Source organism: Caenorhabditis elegans, chromosome II, assembly GCF_000002985.6.
Source record: "Caenorhabditis elegans chromosome II".
Taxonomy (NCBI): Eukaryota; Metazoa; Nematoda; class Chromadorea; order Rhabditida; family Rhabditidae; genus Caenorhabditis; species Caenorhabditis elegans.
Genome location: NC_003280.10, coordinates 8,374,144 through 8,392,291, shown reverse-complemented (window position 1 = coordinate 8,392,291; position 18,148 = coordinate 8,374,144). Strand labels below are relative to the sequence as shown.

The 18,148-nt window shown below is 32.8% G+C and overlaps 3 protein-coding genes and 1 pseudogene across 6 annotated transcripts; all 4 read right to left on the bottom strand.

Annotated features, from left to right (window-relative positions):
* Positions 1 to 8: 8 nt before the first annotated feature.
* F49E12.10 (Fatty acid hydroxylase domain-containing protein) lies at positions 9 to 1,241 on the bottom strand. The gene is made up of 5 exons (NM_063363.3): positions 1,143 to 1,241; positions 714 to 1,040; positions 574 to 641; positions 322 to 526; positions 9 to 274 (listed from the first exon to the last, which is right to left on the bottom strand). The coding sequence occupies exons 1-5, from the start codon at positions 1,202 to 1,204 to the stop codon at positions 76 to 78; spliced, it is 861 nt and encodes a 286-aa protein (NP_495764.1). The 5' UTR covers positions 1,205 to 1,241; the 3' UTR covers positions 9 to 75.
* A 1,159-nt stretch (positions 1,242 to 2,400) lies between these two features.
* On the bottom strand, positions 2,401 to 4,241 carry drd-1 (Fatty acid hydroxylase domain-containing protein; the record flags this gene model as incomplete). 3 transcript variants are annotated; one of them, NM_063362.6, is made up of 8 exons in its annotated part: positions 2,401 to 2,680; positions 2,878 to 2,932; positions 3,097 to 3,180; positions 3,241 to 3,306; positions 3,360 to 3,427; positions 3,473 to 3,572; positions 3,622 to 3,848; positions 3,898 to 4,241. In NM_063362.6, 8 exons carry the CDS (start codon positions 3,954 to 3,956, stop codon positions 2,530 to 2,532), a joined length of 810 nt encoding a protein of 269 aa, NP_495763.1. In that variant the 3' UTR covers positions 2,401 to 2,529. The 3 variants fall into 3 exon arrangements, 2 of the variants coding, with proteins under 2 accessions (NP_495763.1, NP_001122612.1); NR_023951.1 differs by having other exon boundaries at positions 2,530 to 2,680; positions 3,622 to 3,840; positions 3,898 to 3,956; NM_001129140.4 differs by lacking the exon at positions 2,401 to 2,680 and adding an exon at positions 2,758 to 2,829 and having other exon boundaries at positions 3,898 to 3,956.
* A 4,143-nt stretch (positions 4,242 to 8,384) lies between these two features.
* F49E12.12 (uncharacterized protein) lies at positions 8,385 to 10,795 on the bottom strand. The gene is made up of 7 exons (NM_001027014.4): positions 10,559 to 10,795; positions 10,302 to 10,514; positions 9,720 to 9,882; positions 9,495 to 9,595; positions 9,337 to 9,448; positions 8,987 to 9,068; positions 8,385 to 8,725 (listed from the first exon to the last, which is right to left on the bottom strand). The coding sequence occupies exons 1-7, from the start codon at positions 10,787 to 10,789 to the stop codon at positions 8,554 to 8,556; spliced, it is 1,074 nt and encodes a 357-aa protein (NP_001022185.1). The 5' UTR covers positions 10,790 to 10,795; the 3' UTR covers positions 8,385 to 8,553.
* A 4,137-nt stretch (positions 10,796 to 14,932) lies between these two features.
* Positions 14,933 to 15,681, bottom strand: M195.4 (annotated as a pseudogene). Its single transcript has 4 exons — positions 15,649 to 15,681; positions 15,459 to 15,609; positions 15,221 to 15,409; positions 14,933 to 15,141 (listed from the first exon to the last, which is right to left on the bottom strand). Coding segments are annotated over exons 1-4 (582 nt in total).
* Positions 15,682 to 18,148: the final 2,467 nt, after the last annotated feature.

Here is an 18,148-nt window from a genome sequence, read left to right as displayed (position 1 = left end):
AAAATTAATTGGTAAAAATAAATAGTTTATTTCGAGAAATCAACATATTTACAAAACATAAAAGGAATACACTTGTTAAATAATTTTGTTTTTCTGAACATATGAAAGCTTTTGTTTCTCTTTATTATTGTTGTTCTTATCCTCAGGAATGAGCTCTTTAATTGGAGTCGTTCCGTAATATACATAGTCACGTGGGTGTTCAATAGATTTTCTGAAGGTTTTATCTGTTCCGTGGAGCCAGTCAAGTGGCCCAAAACCATAACACTCATTGAATCTGAAAAGAAACAGATTAAAATTTTGAGAATGATTTGAAAAACTTACACTTTATGATGGAAGTCATGATGCTCAGCAGAAAGCATGAATGGAAAATGATATCCAGAATGATGAAATGTTGTTGTAAGAATTGCATATGATGTAAATATGTAATGGCTCACAACATGACAACGGAAGAGTACTGCTCCAAGATAAATTGGACTCAAATTAGAAATTGCGTGTTCAAGTGGATGAGCATAAATGCTGGAAATCGCTGAAAATTTGGAACTTTTTTAGGATCAAAAATATTTAAAAACTGACAAACTGGTGCGTTCCATTCATGATGCTTCTTGTGTATATGTTTGTATAGTTTTGGATGGTGAAACAGTCTGAAAACAAAAATGTCAATAAACGAAAAAACCTTTTTTTTTCAAAATGTAATGAATGCCAAAAAATCTCACCTATGAGTATAATAAAATCCAATTTCATCCATAGCCATACAAAGACAAGCATCTCTCAATAGTATATACCATGATGGAATCACGGGTCCAAAATCCATTCCCCACCATCTCGCTACATAGAACCAAAGAGTTGTCACAATTGGAGTAACAATCAATTGGTTTGGTCCAACGACTTTTAAAATGCTCAGATACTTTGATAATGATGGCTTCTTTTCTTCTTGGATCTTATATGGTTGAACCCATTTTGGATCTGTTACGTCAATGATTATGAAAAATAAGTTGTAAAGCCAAAAAGATATTCCAGCAACTGCATTACCAACTACCACACTGAAAATTTATTTTAATTTTATTTTCATACATTAATGCAAACTGAGTAAAATTTAAAAAAAAACAAGCAAACCTAGTTGAAAACAATTTTAAAAAACTTACTATAACATGTATTCATCCCCGTCAAAATAGTTATATAGCCGAGTATATAATTCTTGCAACATTGTATGACAATGTTGATGAACACCTTGTTATCAGTTGCACACTTGAAATCACAACCGCCTTGGCCACCTATTTTATACCGTTTTTGCGGGTTGTGTTTCAAAAATCAGAAACAAACTGGACATAGTTTATATTTGAACTAGACTTTAGTTCTGTAACTTGAACGTGAATTTTCTAGATAATTGGGTAGAGTCTAGGTTAGCATAGAGACATGATGATAGCACATTAAGGATGATCAATTCATGACCAGAAACAAATCACATTTAGTTCAAAAATCAAAATATGAAGTCTGGGAATATAATAGAGTATAGCTGCTAACTCATTAAATCTTTTCAGGAATAATATTATATTTGCATTGTTCTCACTATGAAAACCTTTGGATTATATGCCTGCAAGCATTCAAAATTTCAAGCTAATATTGACAAGTGAGATACACCTCACTTCACCTACAAATATAACGTTTTTGTAGTTTTTGTAGGCATATCTAGATTCTCAGTGTGAACTTTTGAACAAAACCTTTCATTTTTGCAACTGTATTGATATTGGAGGAATTTGGAATCATTTCACAACCTGATATGACAAAGTAGGAACAAATGTTCTGCGTTCGCGTTTCTTGTACCAGGATGTACCAGGATACCAGGATATTACAGTTGCAAAAAAAATGAATAATGAAGAAATGCATTCCGCAACAGATTCCTATGGTTTCATGGTTTTCCTAAATTCTAGTAAAAAGAGTTTTGTTAAATTCCCTCTACTACACGATTTTTGTTTTGATATTTATTTCAACGAAGTTTCAAGCCCATGAAACACAGGTTCTGCTCTAGAATTATGTAGTCGAATAAATGCGTTCGCTTAATTTCAGTTGTTCACGAAATCATGATCAGCTACATTTCTTGCAGCGTCTAAATAATGCCGCGTGACTTCTTTGACAAAATTCTGGGTACCATATCACTGGGAACATTGAGACGGATCTAGTTTGATGTCACTGTTTCTGTTCCTTTATTCTTATTCCGATAAGATATTATTCAGGCGTGATATTCAATTGACCTTTACCGGAGATCGGACAACTGAGATCACTTGATTATTCTAACATTTTGCATTCCTGAATAACTTTTTTTTGTTCTTTCACCACATTTTGATAATTATCTTGAGAATCTGTTAATGCTATTCGATGCCCAGCTGAGAGAATGAAAGTGAAAAAAATCATAGGAGATTAGTTTTATTCAGAATGTAAACGAAATAAATAAAGTGAATATTGAGATACAGTCACCGGTATTGTCTAGATTATCATTATACACACAAGCTCTGTTTGAATATTAAATTCAATTTATTCTTCTTTCTGTTGTTCTGGGTGAATTTGTTTAATTGGTTTCATGCTCCAGCTCATATAATTTCGTTTTCCTTCAATTGACTTTCTGAATGTGGAATCTGTTCCGTGAATCCAATCAAGAAGTCCTGTGCCGAAACACTCATTGAATCTGAAATTTTAAATTAGTTCCAAATCCAAAAATTCGATTGAAATGTTTTCCCAAAATTAGTTTGTAAATACAGGGTTAAAAATGAATTATATTTCTAAGTGTTGTAGGATTAGGATTGGATATGAGTAGGATTGTTGTTTATATACTATCTAAAATGCCGTATCTATTTTTCCATTTTATTTGAAGTCACAACTTACACTTTATGATGGTAGTCATGTGGTTCTGGAGACAGCATAAACGGGAAGTGATACCCTGCAAAGTCACTGTTTTTATGCAAGATTTTAAGATTTTTTGTTTGTAGAAAATGTGTGATTTGTGACTTTCCAAGTTAAATTCAACTTTTTATAAAGTACTCAAAAATGCAAAAATTGCATTAGGAATTTTTTGAACTTATAAGTTATAACTATTTGATTTACCTGAATGTGAGCAAGTAGTTGATAGAATTGCAATAGAAGCCCAAATCCAGAGAGTAATCACATGACTTCCGCAAATAGTTGGACCTAAAAAATGATAAGAAACTTTAACTGTCAGCAGAAATAATGAAGTTCCTGTTTTCTTACCTAAAAGAACCGGACTCAAGTTAGAAATGGCATGTTCCAGTGGATGACAATAAATGCTAGTGATGGCTGAAAATCTCACAAATTTATAACTTTTGCAACAATAAACTTTTGAAACTTACAAACTGGCGCCGTCCATTCGTGATGTTTCTTGTGAATGTATTTGTAGATTTTTGGGTGATGGAATAATCTGAAAATGATATTTACGTTGTTTAATTTAAGCCCAAATTTTAACCTATGAGAATAGTAGAATCCAATTTCTTCGCAAAGAATCGAAATAACTATATCACGGAATATCTGCCATCCAGATGGGAGTGGACCAGTGAAGCTAGTTCCTAGAAATTCCATATTTTGAGTTGCTATAAAACAAATAAATCAACTCACCAAACCAAACTGCTGGAAAGTACCAAAATAATGTGATCAAAGGTCCTGCGATAAATTGGTTAGCCAAAATGACTTTAAAAGCACCCAAATATTTTGATAATGGTGGCTTCTTTTCATCTTGAATTTTATATGGTTGAACCCATTTCGGATCAATCATATCAATAGTGATGAAGAAAAGATTGAAAAGCCAAAAATTTATATTCACGATTACGGTACCTCCTATCACACTGAAAGTAGTCCGAGAATTTATTGTTATCTATGCATTTTTTGACTTACTAGATAAGCAGTGGGTCACCATCGAAATAGTCGTAGATTTTAAGATAGGCTGCTTCCATTTCAACTCTCTTTTGACTTAGTTGCTGATTAGAAAATGAAGGGAAATGAATGTTCGAGACCCATATTTATAGATGCATTTTTGAAAATGAAAGGAATAGGCGGAGCAATACAGTTTAGTTAGTCAATGGACTTGCTGATATGAAATCAACTACAGTCTTCTTGATTGGAAGATTGTGAATATTTACTTGATTGGCGACACCAATTTAGAGTGGAATTCACAGAGGAAGTCATTTAGGGACACTATCCATTTTTTGTAGTCTCCATTTGTAGCCAGACGTTTCTTTGAAAGGCAGGCGTGTCTAACGTGTTGATTGTTTGAACCTATCGGGGAATACCATATGCCTCGATTCATGTTCGTTTAGAGAACTGTGATATTATTGCAGATCTATGTATGTCTGTTTAGAAAATTTCATGGCCTTAGAAATTTTCAGAACACATAAAACATCCAGAATGATTTTTTGAACCTGATTCCTCTGAACAAAACTTGATGGCAAAATGAGTCCCGATTATTTGAGCAAGAACAAGAGCTCTCGATTGAAGTCATATTTTTATTTTTTTTACTGCTAAAGACCTCAAAACCTGATATATTCTTCACCGTTGTTCCTTAAAATATCTTGAAAAAATCCCACTAAATTGATTTACATAATCTTTTTTTAAACAGAACATACGGTTCCTGGTCTTGAAATCACCAAATCGTATTTTGTACCAATTATCTGCATTGAATTTCATCATTTGACGTGAATTGTATCCGAAACCGGCGGCATGTTTTTTGGTGCAGATCTCATTGAGAATGTATCTATGATATCATTGCGCTCTCAATTATTTAATCAGATTAGCACAAATGTGACTCTGTCAATATCTCATCATTTTGTGACAGCATTTCAAGATCACAGTTTGAGATTAATTGTCATAGGAAACTTCTCAGGCAACACGTAACTATATCCAATGTTCTTTGATATGATCAAGAATGAACAACACAACATTGTCAGAGTTGAATATGACTTCTAGTTCCTCCTTGACCCAATATTATATCAGTTTGCAGAAATCACAATGGTGAACATAGATAGATAAAACCATCAGCCTACACTCTTTTTTATATTTATTTGTTGATACCAGCAACTTTAACGTTAATATTTCCACGAAAACCGTCGAAAATCACCAAACTTCACCTTCAGCATACTCTGACTTCATTACCATTCATCAACCAATTCGTCATCTTTAACAGATCACTGCCTAGTTGTAGCCTGATTAGAGTCTTCGCTATGGGTCGGTGTGCAGTTTTCAGAGCAGATCACACGGTGATAACGTTTTTGAATACAGTTCGTTGCAAAAATAAACTCTATAGGCTAAAGTTGAATTACGGCTTTGTTGATAATGATGACAATATTTTGTGGGTAGTGTAGACTACTGTATACCAAATAGTCTCGACTAGAAATGCTGAAACAAAAAAGTTAATCAAAACGACTATAAACTGATTATTTGGGAGTTTTATTCAACAGTCTGCAAAACTAGAAAATTGAATGCAGCTTCAACGATCTCGTAGCACAGGCTCATTCAAGCATGTTATTCTCAGGTCATTTTCGAAAAACATTCAGCTGGCAGCGTGAAGAAATTAGTATGGTAACATGTCAAAGATTCTTCAAAGCTTTTTTAAGGAATTTCAAATATTTTTGGGTGTTCCTATCTCAAGTAACCAACCATCACTCCAATCAGCCACGCATTGCTTCCCATTTATCACGTAACACTTCTTTCATTTCCAGGGATTATTTTGTCGAAATTCCACAGAACCCACAAAATGTTTAAAAATAAAATATTTATACTGAAACAGAAAAATTTAATGTACAAACAATTGGGCAGAAAATAGTTTTGTTGGTCGTTTCCCATACCAACACGAATATGAAATTTTCAAATTTATAAAGCAAAACACTGTTTCCACGAAAATATCTTTCTAATAAATTTATAAATAGTACACAATTAGGAGAGATCTTCAAAACAGAAACACTGCAATACCATACATCAAAATGTTGCTGTGACATAGCACAAAGCCTGTGTTTGTCTACAAATCTTGTCTACATTGGTAATAGTAAGATTTTCCACGTGTTCTCTGTAAAAGATGTTTGACCGATCAATTTTATTTTCACTTCTCTTGAGGAATACCCGATCAAATCAGAAAATCACAAAAACGGAGATATGTTTTCTTCATGTGATCAATGTTCGACCGATCAAAAAAATATTCACTTTTCCTTGAACTGATGCTCTGGTAAAATATGAAAAAAATTGAAAAGGAATTTATATAATTTTGAGGAGGAGTATTTCAAAAATCAATAAAATCAAAGGAATCAGGAAGAGAACTGTATTGTTTTTTTTTCAAATTTTGAAGTTGAAAACACAGACGTCTATGTATTTTACTGTTTGTACTAAATGTTTTCATTCTCAACTAGATTTTAGTTTTGTTGTGGTCGTCCGTACACAAAATACATTTTCAGCAAAAAATATTGCAGACCCAAACATAATCACACCAACCATTATTTCTTAATCTACAGTAGGCTTCAAAGTTCAGCGGAGATGGGCGGCACCATCCTATATCACGTTGTTCGTCTGATTGATTTGACAATTTTTAATTTTTCTACCGTACTCCAACAACAATTTACTGTACAATAGAAATATTTAAAGCCAAAAACAGCGACAGTATTTCAATTTACATGAGAAAACATCGCCGCCTTACAGTATGATTTCCAAAAATGTTTTTTTCCTGTTTTCATCTATCCAAGTTTGTATACAATATATGACCAAATTCTACGGTATTTGCATGGATATTGCTTATTCATCCGTGTTTATTTGTCAGTTCAATTCATATTGCCGTGATGGGCCATTTTAAACTAAGACTGAAACAAATTATTCCATTTTGATATATTGAATTTTTGCAAGCTTCGAATACAATTTTCTGTTGACATCTTTCAACAACAACTTAGGACTTTTGTAAAATTAGTAGAAGGTAGGCCGAAAAATACTATTTGAAACACTTGTAGAAACTAAAATTCACTATACTCCGGACATTCTGGCGTTTTGTTTTTTTTGTGCTAGCGTTCGTTGGCAATTTCCTGATTAATTTTTGCTGAAAATCGACAGCTGTCAAATTGTTTGGTCTCCGCATTGCTAAAAGTTGTGAGCGAGAAAGTTGTTCAAAAGGTATGTTCCAAATGCTGAGGGGGACAGGGACCGATAGAACCTGATAAAAATTAAGAAGTGTTCATTCAAAGAACAACCACACTTCTCCATCATACAAATATTGAAAATTAAAGAAAAAAAGCTACATGTTCAGCAATCAATGAATTTTATTCTATCAACCACACTTAGAGTAATAATGCACTGAAGTAAAAATAGTCCGAGCATATACCATTCATCATTGAAATCTTTCTCTCTTTTGAATTCTTGATCCTTCTTTGACCAAAATACATTTATTTTAGCAACAAAAACAATTATTTACAACTAAACATTAAAACCACTAGTTTGGTAATGAATTTTCAATTCAAAGAGGATATTGCTGAATGATTACTCTTGCATGTAAATTTCATTGCAACTAATTTTTGCTGGAAATAAACATTACTTTTGCGAATACTACAATAGTACCTAAAAGTCAATAAAAACGTACAAGTACTTCATTCCAGTCAATCAAAATTCTGATCTAAAAAATAGTTCGAAAAAACAGATGAAAATCTACAAAAGGCACGGCATGCCATTCACTAATCACTCCGATAGTTTGATCATGATGACAAAAGAGCGAAACATTGGAAAGAAGAATTACAGGAGAGGCGAAAGTCTCTCTGAATCATTCCATGAAAGATAAGAAATATTAACTATGCCTTGTTTGCATGACCAAGGAGACAGTGTTTGGATATTACAGAAATTTAAAAAACCGTGTCGTGTTTTGTGCTGAAATATTTTTTGGACATGGTGTGATTGAAATTTCATTAGAAAAACAGTGGGATATAGAAAACAGTAAAACTGAACTACATCCGACCGTTTGAAAATACAGACACATTTTTTCGGGGCAACCTGAACCTCCACCTATAGGTATAAAAATGTCTGTCTGCCATCAAGGTGACCTACGCCTGCCTCGAGCCAAATGTATTTATGTTTTCTTGTAACGAGATAAACTCAATATTTTTGCAGAAGTGTCACGTATATGGTAATCTTCTTTTGTTTCATTATAAAAATATAGATTATAAATTTTTCTAGGTAACTGATTAAAAATGATAATTTTCAGAAGAACTTTGCCCTCTCGTATCTAAGCAAAATTCCAGGAAAAAAACAAACAATTGTGATAAAAACTTCAAATAAGGGGGGTTAATTAAAAAAAAAAAACCCCCCATTTCGTTAAAATGTTAGAGACTAACTGTGCCTTGTGAATGAAATACCATCCATTTTTGGAACAAAATAATTTACTGAAAATTGGAGATCAATTGTTGTTTGGTGAGAAATGAGCAAATGTACTAGAGTTGGAAAATTACTAAATTAAAAAAAAAATACCCGAAATCATACATATAATTAGAAAAACTAAAACTACAACAAACAAGCTAAACGAATCTGAAATTATCAAGAAACAAAAATGAGTGATTTGTACAATTTTGCTTCTTCTGCTTCTTTCTGACGAGCAATTAGTTCATGGAAATCATGAAGCATTGCAGGCTTGAAATCCGGAAAGTCAATAAAATCCATACAACACATTGTCTCCTCTCTTTCAACTGATAAAACCATTTCCATATTACTGAAATTGAGAAATGATGTTTGGGAGTGGTGTACATCTCTCCTAATTTTTACAACCGTCTTAAAGCTCTAGGTCGACTGATTGTGAGTTTGAACATTTAATGTTAGCAACGGCTTGCTGTGAGGCTGCATCCACATCAGAGATGTGCGGCATGTGCCGAGTTTTTGAGACTCGGCATGTGCCGATGTGCCGAAAATTTTCAAGTGCCGCATAACTTGCTTCGTTTTATTTTGTATTTAAATATTACTCCAATGATCTTACGTGAAATCTTCAATTTGTGTCAAGTAGAAAACAATGATAGTGATAATGCATATGTACTCACAAATCGCCGCTGGCCATTCCGCTGCAAAAAATATTTCTGTACTTGAACTCATTGATCACGTTTTCGTAACATTTTGATATGCTTATATCACATGCCCCTACTCCTTTTCGACCATTTTATCAAATCGTCACGTCACCCTACTCATAAAAGTCCATTGTTCAATAACTCTAACTGATAAGTTATAATAGCAGGAGTAGGAGGCGACAAAAGCGCGTGGTGCACACAAAATGTGGAGAATGAATGATAATTTGAATACAAACAAAACAGATAATCATAGTTTTAAACTCACTGTGATATAAACATGGGTACGTGTAAAGAAATGATATATAATCTTTACATACAACGGGAAGACAAAATGCAAAAAGTGCAATGCAGAATACTCGTTCCAGGACTCGGCTGTTCTGAAAATTCGAAATATTGTTGACTGACGGTTATTCAAAAAGGAACCTTTCTATTTACATCATACGATTCTAAATAAGTGTACGTCGTTGCACAAATGAAGAATGAAACACCAAAGATTGGAAGAGAGTAGTAAACCAAAAATCCCACTGAAAAATAAAGATGTCTTAAAAATGTATATATTTCGAAAATAGTTAATAACGTTTAATCCGTACGGAATTCCAAAAAAAAACTGACGCTCAGTCGTGTTTAAACATTTTAATTGTAACTCACAATCCTTCATATCAACACTATGGTGAAGACATGTCACGAACATTCCGAAAATTGAAACCATCAAATCAGTCAAAGTACAGACACATCCAATACATCGGATTTTAATCCATTTGCTTGGGTTTTGAAGGAGTACATCCGATGTGCGAATTAGTATTATTACCATCTTAAATATTGATAACCAATTTAAAGTTTCAAGATATTCTTTCAGTGCATTGGAAAGTCATCAATTCATAACTCAGAAATATTTTTCAATTAAGTACGTATCTCGACTCTTTTGATCAATTCTTGCAACAAAAAAAATAACTCGGTTGGAGCTTTAATAAATTTGAACATAATTTGCTAGCTTTGATTTAACGCTTTCAGATATATTTCCCAAGTTCGAGAAAAATGAATTCAAAAGCTGGACCAAACTTTCTGTAATCATGGATTGCTTTGCCGAACTTTATTTTTTACAAGTTTCTGCCAAAGTTTGCAAATTTTTTGTCAAACTTTTGGAACTTTCTGGCAACATTTTGTTGTTAGAAGGTTTACGAAGCAGGAAGTTTTTAGCAGATATGTGTAATTTGAAACATCAAAACTCACTCTAAGAAGAACAGTAATCAATGCAGATGTTCTTATGGATGCTTGGGTAAGAGATGAAAAGGTCATCCTTCGAAGTAAAGATGGAAGATTTGTTGTATTTGGATATGGAAACACATTACAGTGATTGAAGAAAACTGTTCCAAAAGCGTGTCGAATGTAGTTTCGAGACAAAAATTTATGGAACGGATGAGATGGATTCATTGCAGCAATTGCCTGAAACAAAAGCCACATGCTATTAAGAGACGATAGGAACCCACCTCGTCATATGATATTTCCGTTTTGTTGGTATAATCTGATCTGTAGCTCCGTTCTAATTCGGTATAATTATCAGGTGAAACCACAAACTCTTTGGAGAAAAAGTAAAGTCCTATTCCAATAAAAGTCATAGAACTTATAAAGAAATACGTATAAATCGAAGATATCCGATGTGTACAGTGAGCCCAGTCATATGAATCTTGTGGACTTATTTTTTCGCTCCGTCGTGTCATGATTTACTGAATCTTATTTATTTTAAAAAAATTTTGTATGAAAGCTGTTGAAAATATCATGAAAACAATTGATTAGCTAATAGAAAATTGAATAAAATATTAAAAACTCAGAATAATATATAGCTATCTAGAAGGTGTTCGGATGGGCTTTTGAAAATGACAATGATAAATGAGAAGCGGTGAGATCTAGGAGAAAAGAACTGGATATCAATGGAAAATAGATGTATTGGTGATTGGTAAAGTTGCGTATTGAGCGGATAAGTATAAAAACAGCTGAGGATCAGAATTCAATAATTGAGATTTCCATTTTTTGTTTTAAAAGTTAACTAGTCAAACTTTCTTTTTGTGAAAAAGAATGAAACTTATGTTCTTTAAAGTTTACTCACAATGGTAGGTAAGCGGAACATTTACTTTATTTTAGAACGCAGACTGTTTTGAAAATTTTACAATAGAATGAACGGAATTCTCTGAATTTCAAACTTTATATTTTTCGATAACTTTTATTCATCAAAATGAAAAAAAAAACGGAAAATGAAAAATTGATGAAAAATTGAAAAACGAGAAACTATTTTCTTGAAATGTTTGAAAGTTTTCACCCTACTCTGAAAGAGGTAATTTTAAATAAAAATAATAGCAAATTTCCTAACAAAAATCAGTTTCCCTTCTTGTTAAGAAAATGTTTGTGTTAGACACTATTACATATCCATTCAGAAACATAAGAAAACTGGTTGGAAATTCATTGTAGTTTATTTGAAGATGTTATGCAATGTTTAGCCATACTATAAACACTCTGAATTGTAGAAGTTTGTAGAGTACATTTTAAAGATCAAAAGGAATGATTCCGATTTTCAAAGAAACTTCAAATTCTCGCAATCATTGAAAGTTATGAATTCCGAAAGAATTCGGAAACTATTTCAAGTGGATTGATCTTTTCAGAATAGAAAATATGCGCCTCTTTCACAGATTGGTGTTGAGAGGAAGAAAAAGACAAGCTTATCATATAAAAAAAGAGAGTTTTATTTTGTTTCAATTCATGGAGGTACAGACAAGCCTACAAAGGCACTAAAACCCGTTCAGTTTGAAGGCTATATAAAAGAGAAAAAAGACAAAAACTTGCACTTCTATTGGATACATATGTACTCCAATGCAGAAAAACAGCGAAAGTGAAAATCGAAAAAAAAACTTTAGAGAATGTCTAGTTGGATGTGACACTAATCAACTTTCCAATCCAGAATTTATTAATTAAGAGGTACCACTGCCTTGTACATTGTTCAACAATTTACTGAGTATGTATGAGTCAAAGATTTTTATTTTGTTAGTTAATAGAAAACTTCTAGGGCTTCAAACTTTCAGCCAATTCAGGAAGATTGTTCTACTACTTCCAAAAAAAATCAATTCCAAACCCTAAAAAAATAATAAATTAAACGTTTGACGAAATCAAATGCTGAGCATTTAAATCTACCTTAATTTCCTGAAAATTTAAAAATTTTGAAACTTTGAGGGAAAAACCGGCCATTTATTGATAGTTTGGGCTTTCCAATTAGTTTGAGTGTGACAATATTTTTTTGAATTAGAATATGAAATTAGTTTGAATACGCTTGTTTCAACAAATGTTGGCTAATTTGTAAGTTTCATAAGTGAAACAACTTTTCCGATGAGATTTTCTATTAAGATAGACGGAGAAAGTGTGAATAGATTAATAGAAAACGTCAAGATTATTCATAGTTGCACAAAACTAAAGTATAGCAAATATTAATAGTAAGATTTGTATGATTATGGTTAAAAAATAACTGCAAAATTCAATATTTTCAAGTAAAACTTCAGAGCTTTATCTGGAGAATTTAAGTTAGCAAACTAAAAATTTTGTAATGCTGAAAAAAGAACAAAAATTGCCTTTAGAATCAAAGATTTTGAGAAAAGATAAGAAGCGTCAACGCGGTTGGATTATCAGATGAATATAGGAGAAGCATTGGCATTTGGATACAATTAATGATCCAACAGTAAGGGGATGATGATGAATGTTAACTTAAAGAACAGATGAACCAGTCTAGGTTGCCATTATTGATGGCATTCACATACAAACAACAAATAAGGTTTCTTGTGGGTGATTGTCTCCCTGAATGGAAAATATCTAGACGACCTTGATGAAGAATACGATATTTTTCATTGCGTAATACAACAGGCTTTTGCCTTTTTTTTCAATGATCCACCAACAACAGGTACTGATTTTAGTGGCGATACATCAAAACACAAAAACTGACCAGGTTCTTACAGATAGGCAATACATCTAGTTTGATTTTACATTGTCATGTTGATAGAGAAGAGTTTGGGGTTGCAATACGAAATATTTCTATCAAATAAGTAGTCAATATGTTTTTGAAAAATATGTGGAATGGACTTCGAGAAAATAGGAAAAGCGAATTGGCAAGAAGTAGGCAAGAATATGAAACATAGTATAACAATTATAGCTTTTAATACTAAACTTTAAAAAATTAAGAAAACAACTAACAACTAACAGTAAGATGCGTAAAGCTTCTATCACAGATTTCAATAGTTCTCAAATCTAACTAAATATCAGAAAAGGCCAAAACCATTGAAAACCTAGAATTGCAATTTTTCAGCAACAAATAAAGTTTTTGTGAAAAGACAGAAATGCAAAATATGTCAAATTATTAATTAATTAAAACATTACAGAAAATATTGAAAATATCACTTCTGGAGTATTTTTCAATTTATCGATTTTGATTGTGTTGTCTCAATACTCGGGATCTTGGCAGTCGGCCAGTTGCCGAAGAGCATTCGCAGCAAAGATTATTAAAGGAAAGCAAGGATTTAGAAATGAGTATGTATAAAAATAAGTATCGGGAAACCGTGTGGAACATGCTGGATTCACTTCAAAAATTCAAAGACACACAATTACACACACTAAATAAGGCATCTAACAGTTTTTGCCAGTGGTATGAAACACACTAGTTGCATCTCTCTGTCTTTTCGCTGCTTATCCTTTTCCTCATCTGTCATCCCTCCATTCAATCTAGAAACATCTTCTTTTCTTTTTTCTCTCTCTGTCACACTTAATATGGTCAATATAAACACATCATCTGCTTGTTGTCTATAAAATTGGTGGAAGGAGATCCGAGTGTTCGACGACTGTTACGAGGAAAGGAACAAATATCATTCAATGCCAACAGTGATTGTAGATCGGTTGTTTGAATATATAGATCAACGATTTTCAAAAAATCAAATCAAGTTGTTGCTGGAATTTTCATAAAAAAGTGCAATACTATTGTAGATACTATTCTATAGCATGCGATAGTTTCTGCAAGGCTCGAGAAAATATATTAGCGAGCAAAAGCTGGATGCTTTCATACATGGTTTAGTTTGACACGTATTAGGGAAAATAACATTTATTTCATATATGGTTAACACCAAATGAATTAATGAACTGTAAGTGTCTAGATACATATTTGACTGTTTGTAGATTGGTTGATTGATACAAATAGCTTCATACACCTTATACTTCATACGCTTCATACGCCTGCGCGGTTTCCCTTGCTGTAATATCGTGATTAGTCGTAAGTGAAAGCTCTAAATGCCCTTCATAGTCCAGTTTTGCAAATTCCAAAAGCAAAGAAGGACTGTCAAGTTATCTGCCGTTGGCTTTTGTTTTATTCTAATGTTAAAATGATCAGAAATACATCATCAATAATCATGAAGTCTTGAATCGGAAAAACACTTCCTTGAGAAAAAATGGACATTCACGCAACAAAGGATGTTACGCAAGTGATGCAACAGGATGAAACCAGTCCAGAATAGATCAGTGATATAAGCAGAACCCAGACAGGAAATGAAACAATAAAGTAAACCTGGTCTACTGGACATATTGAAAAATACTGATCTTTAACTGAACGTGTATATAGGCATTTTTCAGTTGCATTAACTTCCTAGAAAACATTGTGAATATTAGAAAAACTGCAAATTGACCATTCCCCTGGTCAAGTAAACCTTCTCATCTTTTCTAGATCCATTTTTTTCAGTTTCTCCAAAAGTTGCAATGTTATGGAACTTTAGAAAAACTATGAAAATTATAAAAAACAAACATTTTAACACCAGAGACAAACTTTATTCAGAATGTTATAAATCCATTAAACCTTCTTTTCCCCATTTTCCAATGTCAATTTCTTTTTCTGCGATTTCTTGGTCTTATCAGATTGCTCAACTTTAAGACTTTCAATTTTCTCCAATGTATCATCTTCATCCGACTTTTCTTGGTAGAAACCAGTCTTCATTTTCTTCCTTTTGTCAATCTCATTATCAGTATTCTTCTTCTTTTTCATACTCTCCGTTGGCATCTGAAAAAAATTAAATTGCAGATTTTATATACCCTAAATGGTCTGGCATATATTAATTATCAAAGTTTAATAAACAAACCTTAATCTCTGGGAACGGTTTCTGTGATTTGTCCTGCGGTTTCTCAGCGGCTCCAGCTCCTTCAGCGCCGACTGCAGCAGGATTTTTATTTTCATCGCCTGGTTTTTTTTCTTCATTTTTTGGTTCTTCCTTCTTTACATCATTTTTAACTTGACCCATGACACTTGCAGATGGTTCAGTGATTGGTTTCTACAATTTTCTTCTAAGATACTACTAGTGAAATTCAATATTGTCTTACAATTGCTGACATTGGTTCAAGGGATCTTTTTTTTTTGACTTCTACCAGATTGCTGAGCACTGACCGAAGAAGTAGAAGAAGGATTAACTTTTTTCTTTCCCGTACACAAAATCCACGAGGGGCAGATTATTAGCAAGAGCAAACAATAAATCTGAAGTTGAAATAAAGGTCTTAAAATGAAATCGATTACCTGAGCAAGGATGAAGTAGTTGTCCGGTTGCATTAGAATTTTTGTAAAACTGGCACGTGAATCAAACTATTGAATAAGAAGTTGAAATGAACAGAAAAGGGTTTGGGAATACTTTTTCTGGTCGGGTTTTTCTGGTTGTTAAAAAAACTCGTTTTCACGCTTAACCTTTTGTGTGATTTGAAAAAACTTAAAACACTTTTATCATCGTTTTCGGTGTGTTAATCTTAAGGACCTTGCAGCACTGTCCATCAGAGTGTATGGAAGGCGTCAGTAGATTGGTATTCTGTAGAACTCCCATATAGAACCCCCGTATTTCTGTTTGTTTCTTTTTCTGTATACTTGTTTTAAAAAAATTACCTCTAAAACACGTCCCAGAAGCATCATTTCTTTCAAATCGTAAAAGAAAACTCGAAATGTTGTCGTCAGTTTTGGAAAAAAAACATTCAGGAAAAAGATGAAACGACACAAAACGAGTTCCGGACACCCTCCATCCGGCTAAACTTTAGACTCATCACACATTTTTGTTCAGCAAACAGCTACGTCCTTGTCCGATATGTAGATGTTACCCATCACCACCCAGTTTCTATTTTTTCAAAACATCTTCAGGCGCTTCGGGCATTTACACTGCAGAATTATTTTGTTTCAACATATAACGTTAATATTCGTTTGAAAACTTCGGTGCGGGAATTCCCCGAAAAGCTCAAATTTATTAAACTTTTGACAGAAAATCTAATCTATGAGGTGTACAGTGAAGTTTGTTATGTTAACCATGTGCTGATTTTATGTATACACATTTTTTATAGGATTCACATTTAAAATTTAAATTCAAATTTAAAATAGAATGTTGAAAATACGCTTGCAAAATTTATGTCCAACATTGCTGATTAACTGAAATTTAAATGTTTCCTAAAACCTCCTCCCAATGAACCAATTATACTCCAATGTGCACTCAGTGCTCATGTACGTCAACTTTCAATAACTGTGTGGTCATCTAATATTCTTTTTCACCTACATCCGTTATCTATTCTGGTATCTCGTCTAATATTTTCATCCACTTTTCAAATATTCCTTCCTCTTCTAGTTTTTGATCGTTTCCTTTGCTTCCTATTTTCTCACCTCATCCTTAGAACTTTTTTCTTTCGTCAAGATTTTATTTGTCCTTTGGGAGCCACCTCTCCATTTCTTCCCTTTTGAGGATTAGGCACTTGTAATCACAGAAAAGCTTTTCTAATATTCTATATTCAACTGGCTAATCCTACTTCTTTAACAATCTAAATCTCGCCGGCATAAATGGACCTCATAAACTAAAAAAAGAAGGGGTTCACTTTCAGCCTCGTGGATGTTTTAAAAATAATTTATGCTAATTAATTTACATAGTCTATAAAAATTTGTTTTCTAATCTGTTCAACGATCTGCTGCTTGATCGCCTACTAAGAAAAATTTAGGTGCCACTTCCACTTTGCTAAACAGATATTGTTAAGCTGATAAACTGCCTACTTACATAGGAAAACACAATTACACGAAATGTTCGATATTTTTGATTATTCGTTCTTAAAAACACAATCCAATTGTGTAAGTTTAGAGAAATACATTTGATATGCGCTATCAAAAGTGCTCTTGAAAATATAATATTCTATCAAATCAGAGATCTTTGTATCTTAATTTTATATTGATTTTTCGGGAGACCTCTTCCTTGTGCTTTAAGTTCAATCTGAAATAGGCACTCAGCTTAATTTACTTATAAAATTCAAAATATAGATAAAAAACCTGAATCTGTTGTTTTTGATTATTTAAACTGTAAATTTAATTTCAGGTTCCTGTTCTAGTCTCATATCTCTTGGTGATTTCTCCGAATCTAGATGTTGTAAGACTTCGAGTAGCCTTTGAGTATCAATCAAACCTTCAAGTTAACTATAATTTTTTTAAATTTTATTTACTGTGTTCTTGCAAGCAGATGTTGTCTAAAACTCTCGGGTAATCAGTTTTCTTTCAAGAAAATCTTGTATAATACTTTTGCAGTCTACAATTTTTGGTCTCAATGCTTTACGTAAATCAGAAAACATCTCCACACCTACCTTGTCATTTGTTACTCAGCTGAATATCAGAAACCGCAGTGTCTCATTTCTTTTCAAGAAAACCTGCCTACAACGCTCAGGTATTGAGAGTTATATCTGCGTCTCCATATCTTCCAAACTCTCTCCAATTTTTTTCCTTCAATTACATCTGCCAATCAAGACACTCTGAGCACCATTGCTTTCTGTTTTTATTTTCTTTTATTTTTGGTTTTCTTTGAAAAAAAGAAAGGTATCCATAAAACGTTTATCCATAATAATAACCAAAGTTCTCAAAAACCTCTCCACGATTCATCCATCTCGATTGAATTGACAAAACCCACTAATTTTCTCGTCTTTGTTTTCAGAAAGTGAACTTTTTCAAAGGTTTAAGTGGTTATATGGGTGGTTTTAGAATTAAAATTTTTTTTTTCGTTTTTTTAGTTTTA

Coding starts and splice junctions, on each gene's coding strand:
- F49E12.10 (NM_063363.3), bottom strand. CDS start 1,204: ATGTTGCAAGAATTATATACTCGGCTATATAACTATTTTGACGGGGAT. Junction 1,041..1,142: donor GGGGATGAATACATGTTATA/GTAAGTTTTTTA, acceptor ATAAATTTTCAG/TGTGGTAGTTGGTAATGCAG. Junction 275..321: donor CATGACTTCCATCATAAAGT/GTAAGTTTTTCA, acceptor GTTTCTTTTCAG/ATTCAATGAGTGTTATGGTT.
- F49E12.12 (NM_001027014.4), bottom strand. CDS start 10,789: ATGACACGACGGAGCGAAAAAATAAGTCCACAAGATTCATATGACTGG. Junction 10,515..10,558: donor CGGAAATATCATATGACGAG/GTGGGTTCCTAT, acceptor CTTTTGTTTCAG/GCAATTGCTGCAATGAATCC. Junction 9,596..9,719: donor TAGTGTTGATATGAAGGATT/GTGAGTTACAAT, acceptor TTTATTTTTCAG/TGGGATTTTTGGTTTACTAC.